This window comes from Nuphar pumila, chromosome 4, assembly GCF_984573655.1.
Source record: "Nuphar pumila chromosome 4, dmNupPumi1.hap1.1, whole genome shotgun sequence".
Taxonomy (NCBI): Eukaryota; Viridiplantae; Streptophyta; class Magnoliopsida; order Nymphaeales; family Nymphaeaceae; genus Nuphar; species Nuphar pumila.
Genome location: NC_143252.1, coordinates 5,736,808 through 5,756,197, shown reverse-complemented (window position 1 = coordinate 5,756,197; position 19,390 = coordinate 5,736,808). Strand labels below are relative to the sequence as shown.

The following is a 19,390-nucleotide window of genomic DNA, read 5'->3' as shown; positions in this document are numbered from 1 at the left end:
TAACCCATAGATAAAATATTTTGATCGTATGACGACTAGTGGATTTTTTATTGGTTATCAAGAAATGTCAAAGAGCTTTAGGTTTTATAGTTCATCTCATACACCACAAATAGTGGAAACAGATAAAGCGAGATTTTTGAAAAGTGATTCTATTGGGATAGATGCATCTCAAAATATTCATTTTGAGAAAATACAAGATTCAGGTTTTATACCTGTTAAGGATAAAGACATGATTTTTTCTATCATTGTCCCTTTAGATAATATAAGAGAAATTTCGGTCAATGAACATCAATTCCAAATAGATCCGGTTGTTGATGAGGATATACAACAACAGGATACATGTGATCATTTTGAATCACCTGTAGCGCCTGTATGGAGGTTCACAAGAATCATAAACTCTGCTATTCATCTGGACTATATGGTATATTTGTAAGAGTCTAATGATTTCATAGAAATTGATAAAGATCCCTTCACATTTGCAGAAGTCATTGAAAGTGAAAGATCAATACATTAGATCAATGACATGAAAGGAGGGCTTGACTCTATGGCAAAGAACCAAGTGTAGGATCTTGTACCTTGACCTGATGGAGTTAGATTTGTTGGTTGTAAATAGGTCTACAACACCAAAAAAGATTCTGAAGGTCATGTAGAGAGGTACAAGGCTAGGCTTGTTGCAAAAGGTTTCACACAGATAGAGGACATTGATTATAATGAGACTTTTTCTCTTGTCTCAACTAAGAAATTATTGAAAATAATCATGTCGCTTATAGCTCATTTTGATTTAGAGCTATATCAGATGAATGTGAAAACTGTCTTCCTGAATGGGGATTTGAACGAGGAGGTATACATGCAACAACCTCCTGGTTTCAGTATAGATGACTCAAATAATTTAGTTTATAAATTGAAGAAGTCAATTTATAGACTTAAACAGGCCTCCCCACCAGTGGTATAAAAAGTATAATCAGGTAATTATGAGCTTTGGATTCACTAAAAACATTGTTGATCAGTGCATTTACATAAAGACTAGTGGGAGTAAGTTCATAATTTTGGTTTTATATGTTGACGATATTCTTCTTGCAACTAATTATTTGAGTCTATTACATGCAACAAAAGATTTTCTTTCCTCTCATTTTGATATGAAGGACATGGGTGAGGCCATATATGTTCTTGGAATCAAAATCCGTTGTGACAGCACTAAGGGTGTCATTTGCCTATCTCAAAAATCGTATATCCTTAAGGTTCTTAAAAGATATAAGATGGAGAATTGTTCTCCTAGTTCAACACCCATAGTGAAAGGGGATAAATTGAGCTTGAAGGACTATCCTAAGGATGATATTGCGAAGGCTCAGATGGCAGCTGTCTTATATGCTTCAGTAGTTAGGAGTTTGCAGTACGCGCATACCTTCACTATACCTGATATAGCATTTGTTGTTAGAATGCTTGGAAGATATCAGTCAAATCTAAGCATTGTGTACTGGAAGGCAACGTCATGCACTATTTACAAGAAATGAAAGACTATATGTTGACTTACAGGAAAGCTGACCACCTAGAGCTCATTGGATACTTTAATGCGGACTTGGGAGAGTATATTGACAATAGAAAATCCACTACTAGATACATTTTTCTACTAGCGGGTGGTGATGTCTCATAGAGAACTAAAAATAGTCTACCACTGCTGCTCATACCATGGAGGCAGAATTTATTGTTCTATACGAGATTTTGTCACAGGCCATTTTGGATAAGAAACTTTATTATAGGTCTTGGTATTGTGGACTCTATTGAGAGACCACTAAAGATCTTTTGTGATAATGAAGCAGTCGTGTCCTTTTCAATTAACAACAAAAGCACAACCTCATGTCGACACATAGAGTTAAAATACTTTGTTGTTAAGGAAAGGACTGAGAATCATCTAGTATGTATTGATATAATTGGGATGAAGAAAATGATTGCGGATCTCTTTACTAAAGGGCTAGCACCGAGATTATATTTTCAACATGTAAAGGGGATGGGTCTTTTTTATTCCTTCTTATATATAACAATACATTGTGTGATCACATTTGTGTATATGAATTTGATTCTCTATGGCTTTGTATATTGTTGATTTTGCATACAGAATCTCTCATATGTTTAGAAAGAATAGCAAATTAACAATATTGAAGGACCAATATAATAGGTAAGAGACCAACCTATTCATAAAAGTAATTTCAACTTGCTAAAGCACTAAAGGTGAATTATAGTGTAGTACATGGAAATATGATATTTCATAAACGAGTGTTCATCTCCATGACTCATATGATTCATTCTTGTGATAAAGGGTAGCATGTGAACCCACATAAAGAATTACATCGAGATAATGGTATAAACCTTGATTCAGTGCACTTTTGGTGTCAATGGATCAAGTGAAAGAATGTTGGACATAACAGATTTAGGTCCAACCCATTGGGTGACCCGGTTTGACACCATTAGTGGGCCACATAACAAGGAGTTAGTGGGTGAGAGTTACGTGAATGCGGAGATGCCACATTCCCGTAATTGCCTCTTTTCCCCATTATATAAGGGGGTAGGTTGCCATGAAAATGATGAAAGATTCATAGCTATTAGCTTACCCAAATTCCATATAAGGTTTACGTGGTATAAGGTCCTGCTCACCGTCGACCTAAGGACTGAGCTTATCGTGAGCGTCAATCGGTTGAGGAGAACGCCGAGCTCTCACACTCGCACACATGGAGTCTTTAGGTATGCTTTCTGTGTTTGATTCTGCAGATACGCCAACACAAAAAATATGACCCAAAACATGATTCTTATCAAATAAACTATGTTAAGTACATCTTTAAGGTATAATTGAGAAGATTCAACATACAACTATGATTTCTAGTTGGGGTCCTAGCCTCAGAGTTTTATGCCACTCGCATGACAAACGTAAGTATGGCAGGCGAAGCCAACGCGACCAGGTCTTTGTGTTGGGTACAGTTTTTTCATATAAATCCTCAAAAAAGATCAACAACTTGGTCTAATTAACACAGTAGGTTGTATGATCAGGATTCATATGCGAGTACAATTATAGATCTGATAAGCACATGGATTAATTTTGGTGGGTATAACACTCCAAATTTTAATGGATGACTTGTGTTCAAAACTTATAAAAATTTACCCACATGTTGGATTTAGATGATGCAAGAATTGATTCCTACAAAATCAGACATGTAGAACACATCTGTATGGGTAGATTTGAGAAAAACATGAACAAAAAACTCTTTATAATGTTATAATGATGGTAGGCATGGATCAGAGTAGGGCACATTTATGCATATTATATGGTGGAGTACATCTGTCCTAGTTTTTCAAGACTCATGCCGTACCACCATTTGTGCTCATATCATGTTCTATTGTTGTGTCTGTGTCTGTGTCTATGTGACAGACATAGGCAACCAATTGATGATAATTGGTATGCTACTGATTTCTGCACTCAAGAGGAATTTCCAGTAGACATCCTTTAGCATTATTATAAAGCAAGGAAAAAACATCCCAAAAGGTATAAAAGCACTAGGCTTGTGATTAATAAATTTATTGAAAAAGATGCATTGGTTACAAAAGGTCTCTTGATGATCAACGAAAATTAAATGAAACTATTACATCCCAAATCAAAATTTAGTTGTATCTATGTCACAATATCACAAACCATTATCATTGATGATGCAAAAAATAAAACAAAGACAGAGTATTGATTTTTCAATTGTCTGTTTTCTTAATAGAAAGTTTACAATAAATCACACAACGTGTCAGGTATTTTAGAAAAAATGTAAGTGCAAAAAAATAAATAAATGAATCATAAATCAATACAATGCATTCAATAAGGAATTACACCAAGATTAATACTAGTAATGGAAGGGATTTGCGCATGATGGAACAAAGCACTTTGAATCATATACTACTATTGCTGGAATAAAACAACTTCAAACCAAAATTATGCTACTTGTCAAGCCCTTATGCCAGCAACCCAATAGACAAGAAGAAGAAAAATAAAAAACAATATTTTGCATATTCTTGCCATTATTAAAAAAAACTGGATTGCATGCATCTCATTCTCCATTTATATATCAGTTTTTTTTAAATAAACATTTATATATAACAGGTAGATTAGTAGCATATGAGGATTCATATAGTAAAAGCATCAGAATAGGTCGTATGAGACAATTCATGCAAAACTCAAAGAGAAACCTCATCTTAAAGGAATTTAATGTTTTTTGTGACACATCAAATGTACTAATGGACTATAATATACTATAAAAGAGTTTTTTAGTAAAAAATGATTAAAAGGAAGAGGTTGCATGCGACCAAACTAGGCATGTGAAGATTCCAAATTAAGTGTTAAAGAATATCGCATGAGGTAATTTATGCAAACTAAAAATACAAAATAAATTTATTATTTTTTAAGACATTAAGTTTAGCAATAAAATCTAGCATTTCTATGTCAAAGAGCTATATAATAAAATTATTTAAAAGAATTAAATCAAGGAGGTGTGTTTGACATAGCTAAGTAGTTTTGAATTTCTAAAGAAAAATTAAGCATTTTTTTATTATTAGTGGATTTGAAATTCATTTGCTTTGCTCTAAATCTGACAATTGCATTACATAGCAAATTCAATATATCCATTAGGAATTGAAGGTATTTCAACATATCTTAAAATTTGAAGTATATTTCATTGGCCATAAACTATTTCTAAGTATACTACATTGACAATAGGGCATGACTTAAAATTCTAAGTGCAAAAAATAAAACAAAGACACAGAGTATTGATTTTTCAATTGTCTATTTTCTTAATAGAAAGTTTACAATAAAGCACACACCATATTAGGTATTTAAGAAAAATTCTAAGTGCAAAAAAATAAAACAAAGACAGACTATTGATTTTTTAATTGTCTTTTTCTTAATAGAAAGTTTACAATAAAACACACAACATATCAGGTATTTAAGAAAATATGCCTGAAATCTTTATTATTATATTTAACCAAATTTTATTTAGATTTTAGAAACTTGTCAATGAACAGTTTGCAACAATGTTACCAAAACCAATTTGAATGGACCTAAATTGGCCCATAAAACCATGAAATGAAACATAAGACGTTTTGGGTATTGTAGTAGTTGGCTGATGTTTTTTGCAAAATCGATGAAACTGGCTTGTCTTGAATTGAGTCATTTACAAACCTAAAAAATAAATTTATAAACAAATTGAATAGAAAATCATTGCAATAGCTCGATTCAAAATGATCTAATTTTATAGCATAATTTGTTTCTAAATCTTGCAATTAAATGGAGTAGGATTCTAGCTTAATTGATGTAATTTATTTTTGAGCAATATTGTTTAGTAGTGGTCAAGTGAATAATTTGTGTTTTCTTGTAGCAATTCACGCAAACATGACACCACAAGTGATAAAATAAAATAACTAAAAAATTGAGCATGCTTTGCAAATAACTGATAAGTTGAGACCTTTTTATAATCTATTAAATTTGAGCATGCTTTGTGCTTTCCCCCTTCTTCTCTCTCTTTCATTAATTTAAAAATTAATCTTTTCTCTCAAATAAAAATAGGGAAGCAAATGATTAGAGAAATGTCCAATACCATATAAGATCTAAAAGAAGTATATGTGACACTCTCTGCATCGAGTCAATATCAAGTAAGCAAGTGCGACAAAGTGAAGATTGTCACTAATTGCATCCCACCTAAGGAGGGATGCATTGTGGCAGTCTCATTTGAAACCATATCTCATCTGCTTTCTAACATCCACCTATCTTCCATTATCGGCTAATGAAGATGATTGAAAGAGGATAATAGATAGTGGGAAATAGTGAGTAATGTTTTTATCCTTTTCTTTTAAATATAAGACATGGGAAAAATGATTCTTCAAACCAATGTTGGCAAACTTGCTATTGAAGGGACACTATGAAAATGATTCATGCATCTTTTTTTAACAATGTTGGCAAACTCGCCATTTGGGTTTTAATATTTGTGGCTATATATGCAAATAATTACTATTTACCATTGTATATATTTGACCAATCATGGTATCAATAGCGGAGCCACATGGGACCCAAGGTGGGCACGTACCCACCTTGATCTGGAAAAACCCCTTTATGAGGGTATTAGGTCAAGGTGGGTAGTGCCCACCCTAACCCGACACTCTAAATAGTGGCCTGAGTCAAGGGTCATGAAAGTGCCCCCAACCCCACTCGACTCTCTCTCTCTCTCTCTCAACCCCTATATATCTCCAACTCCCCGACCATCAAACGAGTATCTTCTCCCATTCGACGACTTTATCTAGTGCAAGTGTAAGGTCGCATCCTTTGGAATATGGTGGTCTCTCTCTCTCTCTCAAGTCCCAATAGTATCATTTGAGTTTTTTATTTAGTTTTTATCTTTTAAATAGCATGAACCATGAATATTTCATTAGGTTTCTCGTTTTTCTGTGCCTTTTTTTTCAATTACTAATTAAGCATTTGTGTTTTTACATTTCAATCAACATTAAACTTAATTTCACATGCTTGATTTTAATTATAAACATAGAATTTTAGGATTTTTAATTATTATATATATGAATGGCATTTGTTAGGATTTAGGGGTTAGGCTTTAAGTTATATATTTAGCTTTTTAAAATAACATGAATATTTAGTTAAGTTTTAGGTTTTTTTGTGTTTTTTAATTAGCATTTAGGTTTTTTATTTTGTTTTTTAAATGAGGTGAATACTCAATTATGTATTTTAGTGTTTTTATTTTTAATCAATATTAAACATGATTTTACTTGCTTAATTTTAATTAGAAACTTAGAATTTTAGGTTTCTTTTTTCAATTAACACACACACACACACACACACATACACACACACATATATATATATACATATATATATATATATATTTGTGTGTGTGTGAATGATGTTTGTTTAGGATTTAAGTTTTTTATTTTATTTTTATTTTTTAAATAGTATGAACCATGATATTTCATTAGGTTTTAAGGTTTTTTGTGTTTCTTCCAATTAGCATTTAGTTATGTATTTTTTTTTCAATCAACATTAAACTTGATTCCACTTGCTTGATTTTGGTTATAAGCTTTGAATTTTAAGGTTTTTTTAATTATTACATATATGAAAGATGATTGTTAGAATTTAGGCGTAAGGAAATGGGTTTTTATTTAGTTTTTTTATAGCATGAATATTTAATCAAGTTTTAAGTTTTTTGTGTTTGTTTTCCCTTTTCAGCATTTGTGTCCACCCTAGTTTATTCCTACCCCCCCCCCCCCCCCCCCCCCCCCCACTGCATGGTCTTATGCACATATAGTCACCTGCATCTTTGATATGCATGATGTAGGGTTTTTTTTATCAGCTAAGAGAGATCATAGTGAGATTCACTATTGGTATGCTTTTTGTTTGGTTGTGGGTGAACTATCTTAATTCATCATATTTGTAGTGGATCTTAAAAATGCATATACAATACTTAGGAAGTTCTTGGTTGGGTAGTAGAACATGTTTTTAAAAGGGCCACGGTGATTCCAATAGATCAGAGTTATTGATGTAGGAATGTTATATTGAATTTTGGTTTTAATTGTGATGTAGGAATGTTATATTCAATTTTTTTTTTAATTGTGATTTTTTGTCAAGGTTATTTTTATTGACGTAGGAAGTTCTTGGTTGGGTTTTCTCTCTCTCCTTTATTTAAAAGTTAATCTTTTACTTAAAACATAAATAGGAATGCAAATGATTGGAGAAATGACCAAGATCAGATAGGGTTTGAAGTAAGCATACACGACACTCTCTGCATCAAGGCTGAATCAAGTAAGCAAGTGCAATAAAGTGAAGATTGTAACTAGGTTTATTCCAAATGTTGTTACATTTTCTACGTAGAAGGCAATAGGTTTCAAACAATATTGGCAGTATTGGTGTGTATCGGCCGATATGTATAGTATCAGCAGAAAATCGTATCGTATCAGCAGAAAATCGATACCCTTTATCTTGAATCATCTATTATTTAATAAATGTAAAAGTACTTAAAATTATTTTATATATATTTTAATATTATTGTATTGGCTTTTACATGTGTCACATTCTGATTGACTGACATGTAATCATTTTTAATTATTTGTTAGTGATTCACTTGAGTCGATTCACCTGAATCATTGGCCAAACGATACAGGGCTGATACCGATACTGACAACATTGGTTTCAATTGTTTTGAGGCATATTCAGTATGAAAACTCATGTTCTAGCCAATCTTGAATATTCACTAAATGATTTGAATATGGTCTAGATGCAAATCCAAATCTAGGTGTCCTCTTCAAAAAAATGGTTGCACTTGGGTTAAGCATGATCTGACCCATATTGATAACTAAGTGCAAAATTATGCACAAATACATCCTTAAGCCCCACGTGGGGAGGGATTCGAACCTGGATCTTCAGCTTGGCACCCAACCCGGCTTACCCCATGGGATACCACCTCGATGGGCATAGTTCAATCACAAGGATACTTAGTTTTGAGTCCTGTCCCATATTTACTTATATGCAAGTCATATTGGAAACTTTATAAAAATGATTTTTAATTGGTAAGATAAAACAAAACCCCATTAAACTGAAGGTCCCCACTTAGTTGGGTTGTTCATTTTCTTCTTAAAGAGTGACTATTTTCTCATTTTATTTATGATTCATTGGCGAAGACTCCAGAGTCTAGAAACTTGGTGTCCAAGACTTGCAAACACAATAAATTTGACTTCACATGCCCCCTGTCAAAGAGTATTGGAACCAAATAACTAGGAATTTTTGGTAGCTAAGGATTTGAATGGTTGGTGTTTGTTTGTTTTATGTGCCAGTCTAACTGGATCAGGTCTCGATTTTTTCCCCGGTACCCATTCCATCATCTAAACCAATTCTTGATCTTGGAAAGATCTTGGATCCATTATCCAAAATGCATGACAGATTCATTAGCTGTCATGATCCAAACTTGTCAGCTTATTCACAATTTCTCATTTTCCTACTTAAAACCTCAATCCGTCCATACTTCACCCATACCCGTGCGGCATGGAGGCATTTTCTCTGCTCCGTCCTCGATCCCCGTTAGTAAGATAACTAAAATACCTTTAGGGATGACAGTGGACCGGGGAGAAATGGGGCCCCACCCCCCCTCGCCCCATTTGGATCAGGGATGGAGGACATGAAACAGAGATAAAAGCAGGGATGGAGGGCAGAATTTTGAGACGGGGCCAAAGTGGAGACCTTGTCTTCAGCCTTCGCCCCGGTCCACTGCCATCCCTACTCAGGCCCATCATTTGTCTGGCTTGATTATTGTTGAGTTTGTTTCCATATCTTTTTAACGAGGTCAAGACCTAGTCTGGCCTAGTTATATAATTGGGCTGGGCCAAGCAATGTTGTCAGTATGAGGGTCTATCAGCTGATATGTATTGTATCGGCAGAAAATCGATATGCTTCACCCTTGAATTTATTATTTTTAATAAATACAAAAAATGTTAAAAATATTTTTTAATAATTTTAACATGTGTCATGTTCTGATTGACGCATAATATTTTTTAAAATTACTTCATCCGTCTCACTCAAAAGCCTACTGTATGCCCAACCTGATGTCACTCGCTTTTTTTTTTCTGGTTATCCATAAGAAAAAAAAATTCAAAATATTTAAAATATCACGAGATTTTGCTTCGTTGAGTTTTTCCCGATAATGGGATATGTGGACAACTATGACTAGGGGTGTCAACTTATCCGACCCTTACCAAACCACCCTATATGGTCAAGGTATGGTGATAAATATAAAGACCTAGGTCCAGACCTAGGCTCGACCCAAACCCATAATTTTTAATGTAAAAATGATAAATATTATTTTAACAGGTATGGCCCGAGTCTGGTTCATGTAGTTTTTATCGGATCTAAGTATGGATTCTCTAATAGTGGGTCCGATTAAAATCAGGTTCAGGTCTGCTTCCACCTGGATCCGAACCAAACCGTTGAACCCGTTGACACCCTATGACACACGGACACACCATATCAGCTGCTTGATACGAGTGGACACACTTGGATACACCAACTCAAGACACCAACACTACATACAATATTATTTTAATTTTATTTTAATAAAAATTTATTTTTCATATTAAATGCTAAAAAAATGTTTTTATTTGTTATTATCTTTTTTTATGATGAGAAACCCTCACAAAAGCAAGGAAAACTCAGGTGGGGCCCCACGATAAACCTGACTTAAGTGACCCACTTCTGAAAGCTACAGACACACCCGGGCTTCAATGGGATTTGATTCAGTGACTGACTTCGTCTCAGCATCCTCACACTCACTCCGCTTGCCAAGTGGCCGGTGGTAAAATATTTTTTATTGTTTAAAAAAAATCCCGCGTCTTCCTTCTCATTTTTTTGAAAAGTTTTTTGAACTTTCATGTAGAATTGGGAATCTGGGATCCCGCTAGGGATGACAGTGGACTGGGGCGGGGGACAAGGTCTCCACCCCGCCCCGTCTCAAAATCCGGATCTTCATCCTACACGGGTTTGAATTTTAACCTCTATCCCTGTTTCATATCCTCCATCCCAATCCAAACGGGGTGAGGCGGGCCCCATTTTCTTTCGGTGCCATCCTTAAAGAAGGATTAGGAGCGGGGTGGGGCTGAGGAAGGGGGGAATTGGGACGGGCAGGAGAAAGCGTATCCATCCCCATTTTAAGAGCGGGCCCGTTGCCCCCGCCCGGATCCACTGCCATCCCTAGATCCCAAGTCCTCAACCACACGATTCATAGTGACATCACGCCACAGGTCACCAAAATTGTCCGAGCCAGAAGAACACCCCCGGTCTCCATAAAAGCCAAGCCCCTCCTCGGTCCCCTCCACTACCGACTCAGCACCACAAAGAAACCAATTAAGGGAGGGTCCTCTCATTTCCCGTCCGGGCCGTCCCTCCCTCACGAATACTCCGGTTCAATATGTGCCCTTCCGAGAGGCACCCGCCGTCCGCGGCCGCCGAAAAACCCGACCTCCGGGATGTGTTCGCCGTGCTCGATGCGGACGGTGACGGTCGGATCGGCCCCGGCGACCTCCGAGCCTTCTACGCCTGCTTCTTCGGCGACTGTGCCTCCGACGACGATGAGATCGGTTCGATGATCTCGATCGCGGACGCCAACAAGAACGGGTTCGTCGAGCTCGAGGAGTTCGAACGGGTGCTGAGCCGCCGGTCGCAGCCGGAGGCAGCCGAGCAGCGGGCGCTGGAGGATGCCTTCCGGGTCATGGACCGCGACGGCGACGGGATCGTGGGATTCTCGGACCTAAAGGGATACATGAGCTGGACGGGATTCCCGTCGGGCGACGGAGAGATCAGGGCGATGCTGGAGATGTGCGGCGGCGACGAGACGACGGGGTCTCGTGCGACGCCTTGGTAAAGTTCCTGACCGTAGATCTGGGTGGAGGAGGACGTTGAAGGGCGCGTTTTGATCTGACGTTTCTTGGTTGCTTCGGTTCTCGATCGACCGTTGCTTGGGTCGCTTCTTGCTCATTAAAAAAAGAGTTTGTCATACACATACGTTCTTCGTCATGTGATAAAGTTTTTGCTCTCTCTCTCTCTCGTATTTGTGGGCTCTGATGGAATAAGTTATAATTTGATTATGTTCAATTTGGTTGCCACGGTTCAAGTTTCGTAACCACAAAAAACCAATGTTGTCAGTATCGGTATAGGCCACCGATTCAACTGTATGGGCCCGATACAGCAACTCAAGTGAATCATTCTGTATCGGCCTAAAAAGAATAAAAATTATAACGTGCCACATGTTAAAACCATTAAAATATTTTTATAATTATTAAAAATAGCCGATTCAGGCCTGCAGCGTATCTAATTTTTTTCAATGCATATTGGCCGATAAGCACCGATACTAATAACATTGTAAAAAAACTAAGTTTGGGAGGCTTTCTTTTTTGTTTGAAGGGCAGAACTATCAGTTATTATTCAACATACCACTGGGTTTTGAACTTGCAATGTCCCATCACAAGGAAACGTGTACTGACAGCTCCTACCGACCACGTGGAGCCCCGTTGGTAGATTCGGAGGCTAACTTATTATAATCGAAAGAGATGCTAAAATCTAGGAATTCTAGAATCTAGATCTGAGGATACTGAAGTTGGAGACCGTATCAGGTCATCGGCACCGCCGGTAATTTCATCAATTAAATGAACGGCAGGCAAAAACACCAGCATTTTTTCCTTGTTTGTTCAGTCATTCATTTTTTTGCGCTTTAAATGGGTCGCACAAAGATTTTCACAGTGCGACAAATATCGCAAGAAATCGCCTGAAAGTTTAAAACGGCAATTTCTTGAAAGATTTTCAAAATATCGTGAAATTTATGAAAAAACATAAATACCGCGATTTATGTAATTATACCATTGGATTTTGCGTTTGGCTTGATACCAAAGAGTCCCAACATAGAGAACAGATCATCAATCAGCTGCTGCCCAATGATTGAATGCCACGCCACATACTCTCATCCCCCTACTGGACTCATGGTATTCAATGCTTGACCGGATCACTGGCATAGTGCCATAGTTACAAAACTTTAAGAAAAAAAAAACGCCAAAATCTTGGCAGCAAAAAGTCACGAAAAATGATTTATTTTTTTTGTAAATCTCACATTTTTGCGCAAAATCCCAGTAATAAAAAATAAAATTTATAAAATATAAAAAAAAGTGTTTTTTTATAAATAATCAATACAAATATAAATAAGCTTGCAAAGTTTTAAGCTGCCAAGACAACGACTGTAAGTACGGCAGGCAAAGCCAGCACTACTAGATCTCTGATCCTGTAGGTGGTTTCACCATGTAAATATAAAAAAATACGGTATTTATGTTTTTGGCAAAAAATATTATAAAAAATCCTATATAATTTATGTAACTGAAACCCTGCATTTTGAACCAGAAAGAGAAATCAGATTCCTGGTTTTTAGGGAATATGAGATCCGGAATTTGGGTCTATTAGATTTAGTGCCGGCCCCATGTGTAGATCTCATACTTGGTTCTTTGATCCAAGGAATTCAAACACTCCCCTACAGCCCCACATTCAATCAAGCTAATTGTCTTTGTCAGATACAATTTTGCAAGTACTTGGGCTTCATATGATCATCTGATTCACATTTGAAAACTCAATTCAGATCTGATCACATTAATGATTAGATCTGTAAGGATGCAATGAATCTGAGATAAACAGCAATCAACTGGTTGAATATCTGAATCAATTCCAACCATTTGTCATTCCCACTGATCAGGGGCATACACATGCACACTTGCATAGACATGCAAGCCACAGTCTCTGACACAAGCGACCTGCTCATATATCATGGATGAAAGCACCATGATTCACCTTCAAAACTGACAGCCTAAACTAATGGTAGGATTTAAATTTCATGAAGAAGCATAGCCTTTTGGCCATCCAATTTCAAGATGAAAAATGAAAATATTATGTGTACAAAAATAAAGGGATAGAGAAAGGGAGAGTTAATACTTACTAGTCATCCGGCTGGAAGGATCCAACAGACTGCCTGCTTTTGTAAAAAACAAATGTGTCCAGTTGGGGTTCAGGGACTGCAGAGCAAAAGCCAAAGTCAGGGAAATATTCAATCCATACGTGTACACATGTTCATTGCAATCCACCAACAGGCAAACACAAAGACGGAAAAATCAGGTAGCCTTTATCAACACCAGTTCATCCACAAAATCTCCTTCCAACATTGTACAAGCAGAAAAAGTGTGAATCACAAGCGAGAGATGATAAGAACAGCAGAATAGTCAATAATGTAGCAAATGCAAACAAATTGCATAAAGAAAAGGGACACCTAATTGTAAGATGTAGCCTTAAGATCATGAAGATAAAAGAAACCATTGATCTTGGTGTGCTCCTGCAAGGAACATCGTAGCATCAGGTACTTTGACATTAAAGCATGGTGCACACTCCAACCAAAACTCAGAAATAGTCAATCAGAAATTGCACAAGTCAGTACCAGAAAAAATCAACACAATGCAAGAGTTGATCATTCACATGGATGCCAAGTTAACGAAGAACAAACAGCTAGAGCCATGGCAAAGGTCAACACGTGAGAGAATAGTCTACATGAAAACTTTTACAAGTCAATAAAGGACCTTAATTAATAAGTGGCACCTCTAATAAAGAAGCAGCATGCATTTAAATGCACTTGTGAGGCAAAACTCCTCAAGGTCCTCAACAGGTGGAGGTATCAAGCGCAGTTGCTAGGGTCAGGCATTATGAAACTCATTGCTCCCAATTCTCAAGACACCATTAAAGAGTGTAAGATCATTTGAAGCACCAAGACTCCAACATGGTGAGGTTTTCAGTCATTAATAGAGGTCCTAGTAACAACTCTTATCCTTCTAGCAGTTTTTATGTGACAGCAGCTTTGAAATGCCCTTTTGCATTATAGTGCAAAGTGCTAAGACAAATATATACATGCAAGCCAGTTAGATTGACCATAGCAGGTTCAGCTTGCTCTATGAGACAAGGTCCAGCAATTTTAGGCCCCTTTGGTGAAAAAGCAAGGTCTGGCTCAAACTTCAGGCTTTGGTGAGCCTGATGGACTGCTATAATGCATGATGTACATGCAGTGCTAAGGCTTCTACAAAGACCCAATACAAGAAAAGATTTATGATAAAATCAGTTGATAATACCTTGTCTAAGTTAACGAGACACAAGTCCTGTAGCAGATTTGTTTATCTTCCCAAATCTGTCAACGGAGTTTTCTAATCATCAACATCTTTATCATTAACCTCAATTTTTTACGTAAGCATATCTTCATCATGCTATCTTTGAAGATAAAAAAACAGAACACATTCATGAGCAGCATAAGTTTATGGTGATAACCTAAATACGTGGTTCTCAAACAATATAAATAGTGCACAGATTATATTGATAAAATTATCAGAATGCATGTGGAAAAAGTGAAATAGATGGATCATAGTCATGTGCTACTCTCACTGCAAAAGCCTCAACATGCTGTGCACATCCATGAGCGAAAGCACATAACAGAAATGATGCACTTGGATCATTGGAGTTCATCATAGCTTTTATGATGCAAGTGAATCACAACGGTTGAGAAAATCATGTATATAGGGCTTCCTTTAGGGACTGTTTATAACTTTATATGAAGACTTCCACAAGAATAAGTTGCCGGTTTACAGTAGCATGACAAGCCCACAAGAGGTTCATGATAAAGCTATGAAAAATGTTACATGAGCAACATCCCCATTGAACAAGAGTTAGAATTTTCTTTCTGTTAACAAAGTTTCAAAGATTTCTACCTTTAATAACATTTCAAAGCATTAAAGACCAACAGCAACATTCAAAGGAGCTTAACATAACCAAAAATCCAAAGAAACACATCCAATTCAAGTCAAAACACCAGGTAGACATAAATGGATGAAAGGATTCCACACATTCACAAATAGGAGCAGGCAACAGTAAATACCCATGTCAATCTCTTCACTAGAGATGGATTGCTTCAAAATAGACTGGTAACCATAAGGCAATTTTTCGAGCACAGACCATTCAAGATGTTTTTCCATGATATCTGTACACCTGGCCAACACCATGATGAGTAAATAATATCAAATCCAAAACAAGAATACAGTCCACAAGCATACAACTTTGATTGCATATTGGATAAAGGGAACAGCTTTCACTTTGCAGCAAAATTCTGTTCTTGCTTAGAAAGCCTATTCCAAAGTTTAGTTTTAGAAATGTGGAACACATGCTTTTGAATCTGTAAAGTTGAACAAATAAAAACAATTCTAAAGAATTAAAACATGACAGATTTGAGATAGTATCCAATCAACAGCTGATAGGTACCTTTTGTGGCCTAATCCGGAGATAGGACCGCAAAAGAAATAATGTACGGTCCAAGTCCATTTGGAAAAGGGATAGCATGAGATCTTCAGTTCCACCCCCAGAAAACTTATCCATGATATCGTCCTGAACAGATTCAGTCATCAAGACATAACACCATTCAACCTTTGCACATCAAATTGGACATGAAGATGGAAAACAAGAAAAAGGACCATTAATGCAACACATTGAAATATCAGCTACAGTTGATATGCATTAAAATCTGGATAAAATTGAGAGTTTTTAGTGAAGCTTGTTCTTTGGCTATTAAATGTGACATGAAGCAGAAATTGCATTCAGTTGTTAGGCTTATAGTGTCACCTGAAAGATGAAATACATCATGTAAATTCTGGCTTCTTATATTATGTCTTATAATATATAAAAAAATATTTCAATCTGTCAGTCAATACAAGCCGTCATTTGATCAAAACACCTGTCTACTTTAGTATATCACAGTGATGCACATCTATTTGGTTCTGTAGATTTTGATGCCTATTCAGAAAATTGCATAGGCAAATTGTCTCATTCATGAATAACGGATTGAAAAATCAAAACATACTTGTGATATGAGAGCATGAGATAAAACGAAACAAATACCAATGCAATATGTATCACCAAATTTGAAATTAAAATATTAAACAAACTTGAAAACAAACATTGACACCTAAGCGAGGTAATCACGTGCATCAAATAGCGAAAAAGCTATAAACCTTCCATGTCTCCATCAAGTAAATCCCAACATAAAGTCTCAAACTATCCATAGTTAACCCAGGATGAAGTGATGAACCATTTCTGGTCTTTGGAGGAAGAAAAGGGTAGTATTTGAATAGTTTCCAAAGTTAGCTAATGATGATAAATGGAGTAAAATGACCAAGTTATTGCCAAAATAGGTTACATTCACTGGCATAGCTTCCTGATCTAGTACAAAGTTGTTTCTGATTTTTTTCGGCAACCATCATCACTGAATGGTGTAACCGTATAAGTAAATAGAATATAATAACGTGGCACTATCGATGAGATGTTCATCGTTTGGATCATAGTTGAGTGAGAAACAATCACGTCACTGATATTTGACCTACAAGAATGTGGTAATTGCACACTACATCTGTAGTTTGAGGGTACTAAGCATGCCCCAGATAGGAAATATAAGAACATACTTATATATTCCCACCATGCTAGCAAATCATTTTTTAAACTCTAACTTCTACAATGAAGAAGGAGACATCTGAGAAAATTATACTCAAGAATGGTAGATTTTTTTGTTTTGTCCTTACACTTCAGTGCCTTTGACTAGCATAAGCATCATCAATAATATTAGCCTGCACATGAAAAGATCCTAATGCGAACTTGAATGTTACAAAATCAAAATCAACAAGTCCAAGCAACCGGTTCGTATTAAGAACAGTGGCCATCTAAAATGATAAGCAAAAATCAAGTTTTAGAATGATAAACTGAATTCAATTCGTCGAATTCTAAGGAAGTGATTCAATACAAGTTATTTTATGGAAGAAGAATAATTTTAAGCGATGAGCAACGATCAAGAGACAAATAAGGAATTTAGTTCATCAAATTCCACGATGGCGGTTCAATCGACATGTATTCCCATCAGATGTTGTTTCTGTAAGGAGGTAATTCACACGCACCCACATACCCACAAAATCCGGATAAGTCGGGATATTGCATTAGGATCCAGAATGGAGTGTCGCTGTGATTCCCGTGTATCTGTATAAATGGGTGCATCCAAACACGCCATGAGGGGCCTTATGCATCCACTTATTCCAAAAATGGGAACAAATTTGGGACGTGAAAAGGCAAATTATCCAATTTTTCATCCGATAAGTGGGTGAATCCAAACGCATCCCGAAACAAGAAGCGGAAACGAGACCGAATTGCGATTGTCTCAAAAGGGAATGCTGCTTAGGCCCTACTGGATCAAAATCCGTTCAAGAAAAACTCACTCGCGATCGGATTTGCTCGGGGAAGGTCTCGACCAATTCTTCCTCGTATTGGAGGATCTCTGGGGCCGCTTTCTCGTTCCTCCACGCGCGCTTCAATAGCTCCACGCCCGAGAAGGACGATGGTGATGAGGAAGAAGCCATTGCTAACGAACGAAGTCCCTAATTGGAACTTTCGGATCTGCGATTCTCGCCGGATTTCCTCTCTCTCTCTCTCTCTCTCTCTCTCTCTGAAAGAGGGAAAACGTTTCCTTCTATTTGAGCTAGGGCGTATTATTTTCCCGCCAATAGGAGCGATTCGAGAGTGGGACCGATTCAACTAGACGGTTCTATTCAAAGACGAACCGGCTGGGGAAAATGGGTGCTTGGATTGTTGTCACAGTGGCAAATATAAGTTGGGTGCGCAACCGAATCAGATATTGGCCGAGTCGTGCAGATGCTTGAGTCGACTATTGTGACCATTTTTGTAAATCGGGTCCAGTTCTGGGTCTAAATAAGATTCAGGTCACATAGTATGATCCCAGTATTGATTCGGTTCTGACTTCTAAGTTCTAAGTGTTCAGATGCTGGGATAAGAATGGAAATGTCTATTGTTTTTGTGAAAAGAAAAGAAAAGAAAAGAAAAAATATTGAATGGGTTGAGCTAAACTTTATTTCCACCCAGATCCAATTATGTGTGCTTGCCCTTTTTTGGACCCTGGTCCTACAAGACCGGACCATATATGTTCTCAAATCTGAATCTTAAATGGATTCCAATGTCTGTTACACGATCTCCTGATATGAGTTGGATCTAGCTCATACTGGGTCCAGCTCTTCTCTAAATCAATGACATATTGCCATATTGGATTTGTCGCCATAAATTTATCAAAATGGCGCACACTAGGGCTTTGCTCATCTGGTAGAGGCGACTTGTGAATGTCACCAAGTTGACGAGATGTCACAAGTTTGAAACCCACACTTGACATCCATTGGCGTAAGATCAAAGCCGAGCATACTCTGTGATGAGTAGAGTCAGACGGGACCTCAAGGGTTTTACCAACCGGAGGCCAGCCAATATGCGGTCAGTAATTGTGGGAAGGAGGTTTCTATTGAATTATTAAAAAAAAAAAATACATGGCTACCCCATTGTTAGGAAATCAAAGGAGGATAAGGTGCAATGCGATTGCATATTTTTGGTGTGCTGCTGTGCCTGATTACCCACCTCGGCTGTTGGCCCCACCAGCTGGCATGTTGTATAGCGATTAGGTGCAGCAGCACGCTAAAGTGTACAATCACATTGCACTTGATTTTCCCTCAAAGCTACTGGGTAAGTAGGCCTGCTGTTTGTTTTTGAGATTTTTTTCATAACTGCCCCCTACATAATAGACGATACCCAAAAACATACCTACATTATTTGATTTTTTTTTAATGATACTTACATTTCAAAATGTTATGACACATGCGCCCTTCTGTCATGTGAATCGGCCTGTATCGACCGATACGCATAGTATCCAACAAAAAATCGATA

At 36.9% G+C, this 19,390-nt stretch overlaps 1 protein-coding gene and 1 pseudogene across 1 annotated transcript; one reads left to right on the top strand and one right to left on the bottom strand.

The window, feature by feature from the left end:
* The first annotated feature begins 10,979 nt into the window (after nt 1–10,979).
* Nucleotides 10,980–11,432, top strand: LOC149839163 (calcium-binding protein CP1 pseudogene; annotated as a pseudogene).
* A 2,108-nt stretch (nt 11,433–13,540) lies between these two features.
* On the bottom strand, nt 13,541–18,027 carry LOC149839162 (DNA replication complex GINS protein SLD5-like). The gene is made up of 5 exons (XM_090003941.1): nt 17,887–18,027; nt 15,893–16,015; nt 15,727–15,806; nt 15,513–15,622; nt 13,541–13,617 (listed from the first exon to the last, which is right to left on the bottom strand). The coding sequence occupies exons 1-5, from the start codon at nt 18,025–18,027 to the stop codon at nt 13,541–13,543; spliced, it is 531 nt and encodes a 176-aa protein (XP_089860067.1).
* Nucleotides 18,028–19,390: the final 1,363 nt, after the last annotated feature.

Bases quoted from the DNA above. Each gene is read 5' to 3' on its own strand.
- LOC149839162 (XM_090003941.1), bottom strand. From the start codon at position 18,027: ATGGCTTCTTCCTCATCACCATCGTCCTTCTCGGGCGTGGAGCTATTG. The intron at 16,016-17,886 runs GTGAGTTTTTCT...GAATCTGTTCAG, and splicing joins CCGAGCAAATCCGATCGCGA to GACGATATCATGGATAAGTT. The intron at 15,807-15,892 runs GTACCTATCAGC...TCAACTTTACAG, and splicing joins TCCGGATTAGGCCACAAAAG to ATTCAAAAGCATGTGTTCCA.